At 35.7% G+C, this 17,280-nt stretch overlaps 1 protein-coding gene across 1 annotated transcript in view; it reads left to right on the plus strand.

The window, feature by feature from the left end:
• The window catches only part of LOC110446085 (guanine deaminase-like), a 25,351-nt gene extending 12,417 nt beyond the window's left edge, over nucleotides 1–12,934 (plus strand). Inside the window, exons 6-13 of the mRNA XM_021491045.1 lie at nucleotides 732–759; nucleotides 6,283–6,390; nucleotides 8,714–8,821; nucleotides 9,993–10,090; nucleotides 10,489–10,556; nucleotides 11,079–11,228; nucleotides 11,877–12,023; nucleotides 12,329–12,934. Coding sequence (XP_021346720.1) covers nucleotides 732–759; nucleotides 6,283–6,390; nucleotides 8,714–8,821; nucleotides 9,993–10,090; nucleotides 10,489–10,556; nucleotides 11,079–11,228; nucleotides 11,877–12,023; nucleotides 12,329–12,414 — 793 coding nt within the window. The 3' untranslated portion in view covers nucleotides 12,415–12,934. The remainder of the gene's footprint in view (nucleotides 1–731; nucleotides 760–6,282; nucleotides 6,391–8,713; nucleotides 8,822–9,992; nucleotides 10,091–10,488; nucleotides 10,557–11,078; nucleotides 11,229–11,876; nucleotides 12,024–12,328) is intronic.
• The last annotated feature ends 4,346 nt before the right edge of the window (nucleotides 12,935–17,280 follow it).

The raw sequence follows: 17,280 nt of genomic DNA on the forward strand, positions 1-17,280 counted from the left end.
CCCCCCCCCCCCGTACCCCTTTTCTTTTCATTTCAAATATCCCTAGGGTGATCCCATTCCTCTGTACTTTGTATGTGATGTAATGCAACTTAATTTGGAATGAAATAAAGTTTATATTAATTCCAAAACAAATGATTGGGAGAAATATTTTGGACAACAAAATACCGAATGGTCGACAAAACAGTAATTAGAACTCAAATCGATAAACTAGGGTACAATTTTAACAAAGAAAACAAGAACAACATTGGAAAATACAAGGAGAATAAGACCAGGTGTTCGGGAAGGTACTGCGTCATCGACGAACCCGCCGTAAAAATATGGGTCAAATCCCAGTGATGTCATGTCCTCAAAGCAAACAGGACATATTAATGAGCACAAAGACATCCAACCTTCATATCAAGCAAAGAAACAGCAAATTTCTAAGTTAGATGATGATGATGGGGACCCTAAAACTCGCCCACATTCTTATTCAAAACATGTTTGAAGCTCTGTGTTGTTCGACTGAGGGTATATAGATCGACGCAGTCAATACATTTCTCGTTGTTTAAGGTAGCACACCTGCGATATACCTGAGAGTGATATTAAAAAACTTCGCTTAAGGTTTCGTTACCAGTCCCGATAAGCTCTTCAAGGTTCTGCAGCAGTTTAATCGTGTTAAATTATCTTAATGTTCTTGCTGTTGATTTTTAAATATCATTTTGATTTGTAGTATCCTTTTTTTGTTATTTCAGATTCGTGAAGGAAGTTGCCAACAGAAAGGTACGTTTGATTTAAACACTACACAACAACACTTATATATGACTATCGTATTGTATATCTAGTTCCGACATAAATCCTAATTGTATAATAAGTTGTCATCATTCAGGTTACGTAAAAACCGATTCAAAAATCTTGGATTTCAGGCTACGTAAAAACTGACACAGAGATATTGGTTTTCAGGTAACGTACAAACTGATTAAAAGATCTTGCTTAAACCTAACCGTATTTCAGTAGTAGCAAACAATTTAGTCTGATTACTTTATATGATATACAGTATGAAAGCAAAACCAAAGTTTAAGGATACGGCCTCAATAAATGACTGGTACGCATGTTAGGGCAACGTGCATGTCCACTTTAATAGTAGGCACGTGTATGTGAAACTTATAATAAAAATGTATGTGTGTGTATATGAGATCTAACGAGGCGTACGTGGGTGTGATATAACGACAGGAACGTGTAATAGAGTCACGTACATGCCCGATATAACAGTTGGCACATGTATGTGATCGAGAGGCGCGGAAATGTGAGTGTTAAAAAGAAAGACACGTGTGTGTTCCTTAGTAACAAGAGGCACCTGTGCATCTGATACATCGAAATACACGCGTATATATGTGTGTATATGATATAACGGAAGGTACGTTTGTGTGATATAACAAGAGACACGTGTGTCTGATACATCAACATGCACGCGTGTATGTGTGTATAACGGGAGGTACGTGTGTGTGATATAACGAGAGGCTTGTTCGTGTACATGTCTGATGTAGTGATACACGTGTTCATGTGCAACACTCGCGTGATACGTGTTCTCATTATACGAATTCGAATCATCTTCAGGCATAGTTTGTACACCTGCGTTGAATGTCCTAATTGTTGGCTTGTCCTAGTTTAATTCTTTTGAAGCATATCTTATTTCTCATTTGATGATGTCTTGTATAAGATCCAGAACAGCTTGACAAATATTTCAATCAGGACAATTCGTTTAAAATTATAATGTGACCCACTATACGATGCGACGAGGATTATACTTACTTTTTATCATCCTAAATAATCTGGAATGTTCTGTATCCAAAGCACGCACGCTAGATGAATTTGATATACAATGTCATTGACCTGAAAAACATCTTTTGCCCATGATCCTGTCCAGTGTAATATGACTTAATGTAGCAATTTGGCTGAATCCAAGAACTGGAGCATGGAGATAATGTATTGGCGTTATACATTATCGTGAGCACATGTCAAAGTTTAATATCAAGGACCCTTAATGTTATCTTCGAAAATCTGTAAGATAAACGCTTACAGACAAAAATCGTATTGACGTAATACATCATAGTCAAAAGATGTTAGGTTTAAATTAGGTCACGTAATGTAATCAGCAAAATTTCTTAAGATTAACACTAGCAGGTAATACTTGATATCTTCCTCATTCCGTTTCGCTAGTTGATAAGCCGGATGAGAAAATTGTAATGTGAGTACCCGACCTTTTAGTAAGAAAATTCCATTGGAGAGGCCATAAATCAACCCAAACGTCGTACGTAGACCACGTCAACACACACAATTCGAAAGCTTAATTTGTTTTTAGGGTGGGGAAAATAAGTCACATTCGAGTATACTGACACGCCATATGAGTATTATGGGGTACGTCATCACTTTGCTAGGTAGCTTAAGGCTCGCTGTCCCACTGCGAGATATGTTTTTTTCTAAATACTGTAGCCTCGCCTCAACTTCCATTTGGATACATTGGGCCAAACATTTCCGATTACTAGGTAGCTCAAACGATTAGAGCGATCGTACAACAAGCAGGGCCCAGTTGTTCAAACAGTGATAAGCATAATCAGTGACTCTTGAAAATTTTATTTTTTTGTGTATCTTTAATCACATCTATTAACCGAGTTCAAACTTTCCAGAGAGCACATATTGTTGAAGAGTAAACTACATGCAAAATTACAAGCTTTTACCTTGTATATTGACCAAATTATTAGTGGTTAAAAAATGTCGTTAAACCATGACTTAGCTAATCACCTTCTGAACAACTGGGCCCTGAAGTCCTAGGTTCAAATCCCTGTCTAGCCCCACTGAATGTTTGCATTGAAAATACTATTATTGTTTCTATTTTGTTTATACACTGTATCATTTTTATTATTTCTCGTTAAAGTCCCGTCAGGTATATGCTTTTTCATCGATTATTGATAAAAACTATAGTCGTGCCGGAAAAAGACAGTTCCTAAAATTACAGATTTTGGCGGTGTTACGGGGATTCCCGAGGTTCTATTCACATAACATCTACAATTATCAAACATTAGCAACAATAGTTTAATTCCTAGCGGGATACATGACACACGTTCGCATATCAGCATGTTTTTGTCTCAGGTATCTACTCATATCAATTTGTTGTTGATAAAGGTAACTTATTAGATTTCTAGAAATGTATGCCTCTCAGCAGACGTATTTTAACATAAAACAAAATATTTATTAAGTATTATGATTCGTATACCTGACACACTCGTTATGAAACAGGAAATCTGACTCACATCAGCTGCAAATGACAATATTTAACATCTATATTGTGTTACATGTAAAAGCATAAAGCACGAGACGCAACAAGACTGTTCTAACCTTGCATCATGTAAAGGTGCACAAACACAAGAAAATAACAGTATTCAGCTTACAATCAGTAAGCACTTTCCCCGTCAGAGGTAGTTTGGTTGCGGCCTACAAAATTATGAACAGCATGTAAGGTGGTACCAGAACTTTCACCAAACGATTTACCCAATATTGAAAAGTATCAAGCAGATTCTCGTGTATCACTGTAGATGAAACCGCTTCCAGTCACCGACACCGCTGATCGAGAAAATAGATCAGTGATCTCGGGCTCTGTGCCCGGAAACAGTTAAATAAGCGATGTAACGGCCCGTCTGTTCTTTATTTTGGATTAATCCGTGGTAAAAGGCTTTTGTATCAACTACCAAATTGATAAAGACGGTGAACCAATTACCTTCCGATGGATAATATACACGACCTGTAGTTTGGAGGCTAGTATTTTGTCTTTATTCAAACTTGATTACATATTGAGTCAAAGGCTTGTCTCCCATGTAACAGCTGTCGTGAACGTTAACGAATATTTATTGGGTATTGGGTTGTTATGGAAATATATGAATGTCACTTAAATGTCGCTTTATGGCAAAGTGATGCCATAGCAAATAAGATAACAACTCGTAAAATCCCACCTGCAAGTTGGAGATGTCGCCGCCACGTTGGGGTTCGATATCTGACTAGTATTTCTACCCTGATATCTGCTGATAGATAATGTTTATACCTTTCATTGAAGTGTAAGGCTCAGGTAATAGATGGTTATATATATAAGTACACTAAAAGATTTGTATTCACGAATGAACTGTTATCTGCTTTTTGGAAAAACCAAACATTAATTAAACTATATAACTCAGGCGGTATATTACGACAGGTGATATCATAGGCAGATTTGTGTGCGTATATAAACAGGCGGTACATAAAGACAGGTATTCTTTAAAGCACTTTTGACCGTTATTTAAGACAGAGCGCATCTGAATACTACTACTACTTATAATATACAACATTTATATAGCGCTCTATAAAATTTGTAAAATTACTCTATAGCATCTGAAGACATAATTTATTATACATTCTTTTAGAAATTTATTCACAATTATTTCATAAAAATATATTGCGTAATAATTGACTTTCATTTTTATAACTTCCCCTTCCCAGCTTTCTATTAACCTGGTTTCGTCTCCATTTCTTTTCTTTCGTTTTTTGTAAAGTTCCTTATGTTTAAATGTCCCCCTTCTTTATTCCAGTGTGACCCCGTATATCATTTGCTCTTAAATGAAATCGGTATGACTTTGATGCTATATTTTTTCACTGCATTAACATAAATTGTGACACATACTGCCGGTTACTTGAGTTATGTAACATCGGACCACAGACACAGCCAATGAAAAGATGAATACACACATACTACAACGTTTCTGTATTAGTAACCAGATTGATCATGCCACATGAAAAACCGCAAGGCCGTATCGCAAGGTCGTATGTCAAGGACGCATTCAATCAGTTATATAAAACTGTATGTTTTGATGTCGTCCTATAAACAGAAATATTAAACCCTTTTTAATTTGGGCAGTCTCGTGTTTATTTGGTAGGAACGATATACTGTGCCGATTGTAAAGAATGAATTCAACACCTGCAAGTGTATTATAAAAAATATATGTTAATTCCTGTAAGATAAGGTGCTAGCTGTATAATCATGAAATCTGGCTTCGGTTGGTAGTTTTGTATGGACGATCAAGGTTTAGAACAGGTATTGGGATCAGTTCAGCTGAAGAAATTCTGTTAGGATATTTGGAGAGGGGAAAATGACGTGTCCATGATGAATAAATTAGGCAATTGCTTTCTCACTATGAATTTACATGTATTTTTGAAAAACAAATATATATGAAAATATTGAAGAGAAAAGTAACATATATTTCAGTTCTGTTGAGAATCAGTTTATGAAGCCATGTCTCTCTGAAAACTGTTTAACTGTTCGTTTGTTGTTTGCAGTACAAGCTAGTGAAGCCGTGTATTACACCGAGGTTTGTTTAACTGTTAGTTTGTTGTTAGCAGTACAAGCTAGTGAGGCCATGTATCACACCGAGGTTTGTTTAAATGTTAGTTTGTTGTTAGCAGTACAAGCTAGTGAAGCCATTTATAACACCGAGGTGTATTTAACTGTTAGTTTGTTGTTAGCAGTACAAGCTGGTGAGGCCATGTATTACACCGAGGTTTGTTTAACTGTTAGTTTGCTGTTAGCAGTACAAGCTAGTGAGGCCATGTATTACACCGAGGTTTGTTTAACTGTTAGTTTGATGTTAGCAGTACAAGCTAGTGAAGCCATGTATTACACCGAGGTTTGTTTCACTGTTAGTTTGATGTTAGCAGTACAAGCTGGTGAAGCCATGTATTACACCGAGGTGTATTTAACTGTTAGTTTGTTGTTTTTAGTACAAGCTAGTGAAGCCATGTATAACCCCGAGGTGTATTTAACTGTTAGTTTGTTGTTAGCAGTACAAGCTGGTGAGGCCATGTATTACACCGAGGGTTGTTTAACTGGTAGTTTGCTGTTAGCAGTACAAGCTAGTGAGGCCATGTATTACACCGAGGTTTTTTTAACTGTTAGTTTGATGTTAGCAGTACAAGCTGGTGAAGCCATGTATTACACCGAGGTTTGTTTCACTGTTAGTTTGATGTTAGCAGTACAAGCTATTGAAGCCATGTATTACACCGAGGTTTGTTTAACCGTTAGTTTGTTGTTAGCAGTACAAGCTGGTGAGGCCATGTATTACACCGAGGTTTTTTTAACTGTTAGTTTGATGTTAGCAGTACAAGCTATTGAAGCCATGTATTACACCGAGGTTTGTTTCACTGTTAGTTTGATGTTAGCAGTACAAGCTGGTGAAGCCATGTATTACACCGAGGTGTATTTAACTGTTAGTTTGTTGTTTTCAGTACAAGCTAGTGAAGCCGTGTATAACACCCAGATTTGCTGTTACCTGTGGCATGGACCTGATGAAGCAGCTAGGACAACTTGCACAGACACATCACCTCCACGTACAGGTATCGTCAGCTAAGATATGTATCATCATTGCTTATTGGTCTGTTGATGTCACGTGATAAAGGATATATAATATCCTTGTATTAAACTCAGCAGATCGGATTTAAGGCTCCTCGTCCTAATGATTTTTTTTCTAAATTCAATTACCTCTTTTAACTTCCGTTTGGATATAATAGCATAACTCGGACTGAAAACTTCCGTTTACCAGGTAGTTCAATAGTAAAACAATTCGAAGCCAAGTGTTCGAATCTCGGTTTAGCTCTGCTTTTGTTTTTACACTCAACCCTATGTTCAAATTTGTTGAATTATTGAAGAAATGTATTGACACCTGTTTTTTTAAACAACATTGGTGGCACATAAAAATGGTTAAACTGATGGTTAAATCAGTCCGTCGGTGTCGTCGTCCGCACAAATGGTTTCCTTGCAATGACTCTTGAAGGAATGCTTTTATTGTTCTTAAACTTTAAAATTTCCCTTTAAAGCCCAATCTAGAAGGCTACACGGCTGCCATCAGTCGTGGCGGACGTCTTGGATTTCGGGGGGAAAGTCATATGGTTTCCATGCGATAACTCATGAATGATTATTTTGTATTTCCATGAAGCTTTCTACACATACCTACAGTATTGACTACCAGCTCATGTTTCATTGAATCTGATGAGTTAAATGCTCCGTCGGCCATATCGGATTTTGTAAAAAAAAACACGTGGTTTCCCTGAGATAACATTCAAGGAATGCCTCGAATTCGACGAAATATGTAACAACTACTAACAATATCATTTTTTCCCTCATGTTCGAATTTGACCTGGATCAAAAAAGTCAATATGGGCATAAGTAGCCCGCTGGATTCTGGCACCATGAAGCAATGGTTTGGTTTTTACAAAGCTTTTTAATTATATCGTATCACTTACCTGTTCAAAGTTAGTTTTCAAACTGAATGCTTCGATTTTCAAGAAACGTTTTACAAAGTACCAATTACCCGCTCAAGTTAGATTTCCAACTTGATCTGAAAACAACATTACCGCCAACAGGCATCTTGGATTTTCTAAGAAGTCAGTTGAGGAATGCTTTTATTTTCACGAACCGTCCTACACATGACTTTACTATTGGTTACATGTTAATGTTCAACTTTGACTTGACCCAATTCCGAAAATTAACATGGCTACCAGCAGGAGCAGACGACACTTCCACATCTGCAGACTTTCTATGGTAAAAAAATGTTCAACACAAAAGTACAACAGGTTAGGACCAACCCGTAAAACCTGCAGAACTAATCACATATACCAAATACATTAATAATGATAGAACAAGCATTCGGTTTGTTGTGGTGTACGCCTGACAGACCACATACGTCATTGTTGGTATGTTGCAGACAGTATTATTTGTGTTGCATGCAGACACACATACGTCATTGTTGGTATGTTGTAGACATTATTATTTGTGTTGTATGCAGACACACATATGTCATTGTTGGTATGTTGTAGACAGTATTATTTGTGTTGTATGCAGACACACATACGTCATTGTTGGTATGTTGTAGACAGTATTATTTGTGTTGTATGCAGACACACATATGTCATTGTTGGTATGTTGTAGACAGTATTATTTGTGTTGTATGCAGACACACATATGTCATTGTTGGTATGTTGTAGACAGTATTATTTGTGTTGTATGCAGACACACATATGTCATTGTTGGTATGTTGTAGACAGTATTATTTGTGTTGTATGCAGACACACATATGTCATTGTTGGTATGTTGTAGACAGTATTATTTGTGTTGTATGCAGACACACATATGTCATTGTTGGTATGTTGTAGACAGTATTATTTGTGTTGTATGCAGACACACATATGTCATTGTTGGTATGTTGTAGACAGTATTATTTGTGTTGTATGCAGACACACATATGTCATTGTTGGTATGTTGTAGACAGTATTATTTGTGTTGTATGCAGACACACATATGTCATTGTTGGTATGTTGTAGACAGTATTATTTGTGTTGTATGCAGACACACATATGTCATTGTTGGTATGTTGTAGACAGTATTATTTGTGTTGTATGCAGACACACATATGTCATTGTTGGTATGTTGTAGACAGTATTATTTGTGTTGTATGCAGACACACATATGTCATTGTTGGTATGTTGTAGACAGTATTATTTGTGTTGTATGCAGACACACATATGTCATTGTTGGTATGTTGTAGACAGTATTATTTGTGTTGTATGCAGACACACATATGTCATTGTTGGTATGTTGTAGACAGTATTATTTGTGTTGTATGCAGACACATATGTGTCATTGTTGCTTGTGATTTTACAGACACATATATGCGAGACGAAGGATGAGTGCAGTCTGGTGCAGAAACTGTTCCCGGAGAGTACATCCTACACGGATGTGTACGAACAGGCTGGTCTTCTTACACGGAAGGTAGGACATCAGTACTATACACGTAAAATTTTACACAGTTGACAGGTTTGGTTTAGTTTTAGGCGCTTAGCATCCTATTAACAGCTTACTATATCGTGCCTATGATGCCCTCTTTATAGTACTGTCTAAATGAAATACCATGCCGATGGCACCCATCACAGTATTTCCCCTGATCACTATTATACTGCCAACGGCAGAACCAGTTGTTACCTTTCTCCAAAATCTTAAACGTTTCAATTTGACAGTTCTCGGCGCGAAAAGAAATTTTAGAATATCCAGTTTTTATAAGCCTTTGTAAATCTTCAAAGTTTGTCCATGAATGGAGGGCCCTTAAGACACCAGCATCGTATTTCCAGGATACGGTAATGTAAATTTCTATCATATCACCTGTTGAACGTCTGGAGGCCAGAGTTGGTAAATGTATGTTCTTGATAGGATTGACAAACCAGATAGTATAGACAAACCAGGGACTAACAACTACTATTTTAAAGACTTCGGTAGGCGACGGCTTGCGGACTAACCCCATCGCATTCCTCACCTGGGCGAACATTCACCACTAAGGCCAAAAGTGAAGTATCGCCTAACAAGGCCTTTAGAAACAAAAAGGTAACGAGAGGATGGAATGTCATCGGATAAAACAACAAAATTGTATTAAAAGATCAATCGAAAAGTTAATCAAATTTTAGTGTCCTTATTTAACGAAGCACATCTTTTCAAAAAATAAATGAAAACGTACATTCGAGAGCTACAAATACTACGTCTGGTTTGTCTATCCTATCAAGAACCTCAATGTACCAATGCTTGCCTCCAGACGTTCAAGAGGTGCTATGATAGAAATGTACATTACCGTATCCTGGAAATACGATGCTGGTGTCTTAAGGGCCCACCATTCATGGACAAACTTTGAAGATTACAATGGCTTATCAAAACAGAATATTCTAAAATTTCTTTGTCGCGCCGAGAACTCTCAAATATAAAAACCAAAGTTAATAAATGTCTGATTAGAAACCATATCAGACTGTGATTGTATGTATACCCTAGTAAACAGGGTGTTGTACACCCATATTAACCAGTATAACACACTTATGGTCTCATAACAAAAAGAACATTTGCCTCAGAGGACATCACTTTAAAATACATCTAAATGGTTTTCCTTTTGGCTCCTAATTAGACTATCCTTGCTCATGGAATTTATCTGTCAAAAGAGGAAAGGAAGATAATAAAGAGTCGGCAATCAGGAATATCCCACTGTCCAAATTCCAATCTGACGTAAGTATTAATAAAACACCACACGTTATAGTAAAATTTTGAAACACAGGTTTAACAACAAACAAAGTTGAAATGCTATCAATGATATCACGGCTGTCGTGCGATTAAGGTCGTTCATCTTCACATCATTTAACATGTCACTTTTATTTTTCTTGCAATCTTATTTTCGCCTTTTTCGCCCTCCGTAATGATTGCGAATTGATCATTGCAGTGAATATAAGCTAACAGTATAAAAAACATAGTAGTTAGTTTAATGTGAAAGGCGACATTAACACTGAATGACAAATGATTTCATGGGAAAAGGGCAAAAATTTGACTTTGCGAAAATTTCCCAGAATAAACAGTTACATTATATACACCGATGTTGAAGTGTTATATTTATTTTGATTTCCCGTCAGAATCCGAAGTGGATTACTCGATGTCAAAGCCTGTTTTGAAGATAACATCGCTGTTGGTTTGGGTACCGGTACGTATCACATACTGTACAGTTGGCTCAGATGAAAGCGCACTCGCTTTTCACCAAAACGACCAGGGTTCGACCTCATGGGTTTTCTCTGGGTACTCGGGTTTCCTCCCACATTAAGACCCCTTAGGAGCTCCATCCGGGCCACGAGAAGTGATTAATATGAAAAGCTCGTAAACTTGTTAGATAATTGCTGTTAACTATTATTCATTATTTATTATTCTTATTGACATCCGTACGTAAAGTGTAATTGGAATAACAATACTGGTGCTGTAGATTTTATTGACGAATACAGGGTGTTGCCCTTGATCTGTTGGTAACAACTTTTTTATGCCCAAAATTAATAAGAAATAAGATTTTGACGATTTTCCTTCATTTTCATATATGTTATTTCCCTATTTAATAGTTGAGCGAAGGTTATTTTTAGTCTTACAGCGATGTCGATGTTAATGTTTCAGTTGCCTGAATACCCTTGATTTCACTTTTAAATGTTTTAAAGAATGCGATTGATGTTTACTTTTGTAGATATTTCCGGTGGTTACAGTCCGTCCATCTTGGATGCCATGAGAACCGCCATCAGTACCTCCAACACTATTGCTTTACAACAAGGCACAGACTACACGCCACTTGACTACAAAGATGTGTTCCGAATGGCAACACTAGGGGGCGCTAAAGGTACTACTTCATCAGGGGTTTTGTTTTTCATTTTTTTATATTCTGTTTTCTTTCCTTGTAAAAGCTATATTTGTGAAGGATGTCACATTCGACGCCACAATAGTAGCCTACTTTTGCCTTCGAAAGTTAACATTCGACCTCATTTGCGCCCTTTCTTGGAAACACAAAAGCGACCATATTAAATCTGTTGCAACCTTTGTAACATTTTGTATCTCTGTTTCTTTTCTTTCTGACCTCTTTTTCGTTCCCTAGCACCTCATTTGGCCATACTTTGCTTCTGGCATCGGTGTTGAGCGCTCACACAAAACCTAAAGTCTTTGAATTGGTACTTGAGGCTTTCACCTGGGCTGTAGCACTCTAAAGCCAACATGAGATCCGCGGTATCACAAGAACTACTAAGAATCACCAACGCATCGTGAGCCTCCTGTTCATACATTGGAGGAACGTCCTCAAATGAGCTTAGCTGTTAAAGGAACGCTTAACTCAATGAACCAAAGCAATCAAACTGTGACCTTGGATGTTTTCCACGAGACTACCCAATGTTTCCATACTTTGTCCCGGGGAATTTACAGTTTCTTTCTTCATAAAGTGTTTTTAGCATGAGAATTATGAGATGACATATTGATTCGTAACTTTTTCCTTGATCAGTGCTGGACATGGATGAAGTAATAGGTAACTTTGAGGTCGGGAAGGAATTTGATGCCCTTATTATTGACCCTAAGGCAGCAGGCAGCGTCATTGATGTCTTTGAGAATGACACCGTGGAGGATGTCATACAGAAATTCGTCTTCCTGGGTAAGTACAAATACCTTCCCTGTGTCTGAGACAATATATGGTATTTAGTAATGTCAGTTCAGTCTTGATGTAAACTGATTTTCACAATAAACCATATCCTCTAATTTGTTCGTTTATTGTGAAAAACACAAACTGCGTAATTTGTTAAAGTAGAAGACATCAACTTTATCTCCATTTTAAAACCATATATCTCACTTATAAAAATAAATATATATATGCATTCGACCGCAATTTATAGTCTTAAAGTCATGGCGACTTATTTTTTGATACTGGTACACACAATTTTAATTTTTGTGTTGATGCAGGTGACGACAGAAACATATTAAATGTGTTTGTGGCCGGACGTGACCTGTCGGAGAAACCTTTCGTGGAGCCATTGATTATTTCCTAACCACAACCGCCATGCATATAAAAAAAAAGGTGAAAACCGGGTATAATGTCATGTGATACATCGTATGCCGGACTTTAAGAAATTGGTAAAGAATGATACGCCGGACTAGTAAGAACTGGGTAAAACGTAATACGTCGGACTTGTAAGAACTGGGTATTGTGTTTTACACCGGACTTGTAAGTAATGAGTATAATGTGATATGTCGGACTTGTAAGAACTGGGTATAGTGTTATACGCCGGACTTGTAAGAAATGAGTATAGTGTATTACGTCGGACTTGTAAGATCTGGGTATAGTGTGATATGCCGGACTTGTAAGAACTCGGTATAGGGTGATTCGCCGGACTAGTAAGAACTGGGTAAAGCTTGAGACGACGGACTAATGAGGAGCAAGTTAAGTCTGTAACGATAAATTAACATGATTTTACATGGCAAATGGTGTTTAGTAGACATTAACTTCATAACTGAGTGAATGTTCGTGAAATTCAAATATGTTTTAAATATAGTTCAAAACGAAGTTTTGGAGAAATGACAATGATACATAGATGGCAGACTATTTCATTATATTTGTTTATATTTAAAGTTTGTTTTATTCACCAGTTAATTTTATTGTTTCATTCACGAGCTAAACCTTTGATTTTTCGATCGCGTTATTGTTATTTACTTGTTATCGTTGTTATTAATAATTTTATTGGATCCTAAAGGGTTGTAAAAAATATAATTTTTTGCAACCATTCAATACTTTTTTCTAAATAATAGTAATGTTACTATTCTAATGTAGTATGCATAATGTTGATATATATACATAACTTTAATCCAAAAAAAGTAATATTTTGTTAAACCGCTTATATCTTACGTGTCTTCATTTATATTTTTACACTTCCACCACTTTTTAGGCAGCACACAGTTTAAACATTTGTAATTTGATGCTAAAAGCCAAATAAAAGTTCGCAACCTTTTTTCTAAGCAAGATATATTATGGTGATTAAAGAAAATACAGTGTTTTTATTTTTTAATATACGAGAATACGATCAATGCAACAGCTATAACCTAATTAGCTGGTGTTAGATAAATATATACTGCGTTTCCCATAGCGAATGTCAAAGAAAATATGTTTTTCGCCCCATATAAACCCTCGATTTTAATCTCTGATCAGGAATCGGAATCGCAATGCTGTTAAGTGAATATTCCATAGCAATATATTCCGTCTTTTCGTATTGCAGAGTTATCTGCTCTTGATAGCATGTATTGATTGTTACGTCATTTGTTATGTTATGCTCATATCATTAAGTAATACTCATCCGACGAAAATCTGTTGTTTCGGATTCAGTGCAAAAGGGCAACATATATTTGGACCTCACTGACGATATAACGTATGAGACATATACAATGTTCAACAAATATTTGGACCTCACTGACGATATAACGTATGAGACTAATACAATGTTCAACATATATTTGGACCTCACTGGCGTTATAACTTATGAGACATATACAATGCTCAACATATATTTGGACCGCACTGACGTCATAACGTATGAGATATATATACAATGTTCAACATATATTTGGACCGCACTGCCGTTATAACTTATGAGACATATACAATGCTCAACATATATTTGGACCGCACTGAAGATATAACGTATGAGACATATACAATGCACAACATATATTTGGACCGCACTGACGTTATAACGTATGAGATATATATACAATGTTCAACATATATTTGGACCCCACTGACGTTATAACTTATGAGACATATACAATGTTCAACATATATTTGACCGCACTGACCTTATAACGTATGAGACATATACAATGCACAACATATATTTGGACCGCACTGACGTTAGAACTTATTAGACATATACAATGTTCAACATATATTTGACCGCACTGACGATATAACGTATGAGACATATACAATGCACAACATATATTTGGACCGCACTGACGTTATAACTTATGAGACATATACAATGTTCAACATATATTTGACCGCACTGACGTTATAACGTATGAGACATATACAATGCACAACATATATTTGGACCGCACTGACGTTATAACGTATGAGATATATATAATGTACAACATAATTGGCCTACACTATTGTTATTACTTATGAGATATATATATAATGTACAACATAATTGGACTACACTATTGTTATTACTTATGAGACATATTGAATGTTCAACATATACTTGACCGCACTGACGTTATAACTTATGATACATATACAATGTTCAAAATATATTTGGACCTCTCTGACGTTATAACTTATGATACATATACAATGTTCAAAATATATTTGGACCTCACTGACGTTATGAATTATGAGACATATACAAGGTTCAACATATATTTGGACCTCACTGACGATATAACGTATGAGACGTATACAATGCACAACCTATATTTGGACCGCACTGACGATATAACGTATGAGGCATATACAATGTTCAACCTATATTTGGACCTCACTGACGATATAACGTATGAGGCATATACAATGTTCAACATAATTAGACGATATTATTGTTGTTACTGATTAGACCTAAACATTGCCCGACATAATTGGACCCTATTATTGTTATTACTTATGAGACATATACAATGTTCAACATATATTTGGACCTCACTGACGTTATTACTTATGAGACATATACAATGTTCAACATAATTAGACGATATTATTGTTGTTACTGATTAGACCTAAACATTGTCCGACATAATTGGACCATATTATTGTTATTACTTATGAGATATATACAATTTACAACCTATTTTGACTACTTATACTATTGTTAAACTTATGAGATATATATATAATGTACAACATTTTTGGACTACACTATTGTTATTACTTATGAAATTTATACAATGTACAACATAATTGGACTATATTATTGTTTCTTACTTATGAGATATATATAATGTACAACATAATTGGACTACACTATTGTTATTACTTATGAGATATATATAATGTACTATATATGTACAATATGTACATTATAGATGTTTTCCCCAAATAAAACATTATAAAAGTAACTGTTATATAATTTGTTATTTATATCAGTATACACCAACGTACATGCACACACACGAACACGCATGAACGCGTGCAGATTTTCTATCTTTAAAAAGAAAATAAGTTAATTATGAAGTAAGTTTCAAAGCGAATCGTGTAATGTTTGTCCCTACCTCGGTTTGTGTACCAGACTTTGGACGCACGTTCTCACATACGTACGCACACGGATACGACGAATGGCCGATATACACAAGTGTATGTAAAATAAAGACAGGATGGATAAAGGATTGACATAAAAAGGGCAATGTCAGTTTTAAAGATAAGAACAAGCAAATCAAATTTTAGACGAACTCTTAGAAATATGTGCAATCAATATATCGATCAAAGGAGTGGTGGGATTAATCAAAATATATTTTAGTAACTTTTTCGAAAACGAATCAAGGAAAAATACAAATATGCAAACTGAAATGAAACACAAAGACAGCAAGGTAACCGATCCTAAAGATCCCACAGACATGGGTCTCCCATTTCAATCTGTTAGTCAAACAAACATCATAGGACTTGTTGGATAACCATTAATAAATTACTTGTTACAAGATCATGTTTGTCCCTGTTGGGAGAGAAAGAGCAAACTAACTTAATATCAGAATGGGTGGATGTGCGTAATGTACAACTTGTATCAAACACTCAAAGCTTGTTTAGAAATAGGCGTTTTCCCCTCCAAAAAAAATCAGTATATTACAGGTAGATTGCGTAGGAAAGGAGACAATGTGGAAAGACAAAACGTCAAAATACGTCGATTTTAATAGATTTGATCTATCTATGACAGTTTAACTCCACACATATTTTGGAAAACTACAATGAAATATCCCAATAAAAAAATGTATATGTACAACATTTAATGATGTTTATAGCGACAATCAAAATTGATGGAACGAAAGATTAATGTTTTAAACACAGATGTTGCTAGTCATAATACACTACTAAACTGTGCTTATACTACGAAACACGTAAGAGACGAATAGTAGTGTAGGAACTAGGTTGTGGTGGTTCTTGCATATTTTTCTAGGGAGGTTCCGAATAAGAGAAAAAACGATCGGGAACACTTGAGCGCATGACCAGCATCATCCAATCAGCAGCAGATGATGTACATAAAAAATCTAGCTTATCCTTGGTACCTTTTTCCGTGTATCTTTTGTGTGTTCCAATAAAAAAAAATGTTAAAATTAATTAAGGACCATGTGGAAATAAGATTTTCAGTTAAACATGTATTTTATCATCAATAAATAAAGTGTGTTATTGTATACTAAAGTATATGCATGCATCATATGTTGTAATATGAAATATGGAGAAATAAGAAAATAATAATTACAATAGCATGACTCACCAAGTCAACTGTGACACGATATTTATGTTTGGGTATCACAAGACAACTTTGACGAACAATTATTATTTTATTTCTATTGATCATGTATTTACAAACGCAATTTGAAGACCTTGCTGTAATGAATAAACAATAAAAATTGTATTAATTTTATTTTTTTTGTCGCTTGTAAAAATAAAAAGGGGGGGGGGGTTGGATTACTTTCAGCTGTTACAAGTTATATTTAATGATAGACAGGAATACAGGTAAGTTGTACACGGTATTTTAATGTTCTTATCTACGTACGTATCTTTAGCACGTGGTCTGTTACAGATCGGTATCACATGCATTTTCAATATAAAACGTACAATAACATCCTCTTTAAATAAAAAGAAGGAACCTGGAATAGTGACGAATCTTGAAAATGGCTGCATTTTTGGTGACAAAATCTAAAACTTACTC

This window comes from Mizuhopecten yessoensis, unplaced genomic scaffold (genome assembly GCF_002113885.1).
Source record: "Mizuhopecten yessoensis strain PY_sf001 unplaced genomic scaffold, ASM211388v2 scaffold2507, whole genome shotgun sequence".
Classification (NCBI taxonomy): domain Eukaryota; kingdom Metazoa; phylum Mollusca; class Bivalvia; order Pectinida; family Pectinidae; genus Mizuhopecten; species Mizuhopecten yessoensis.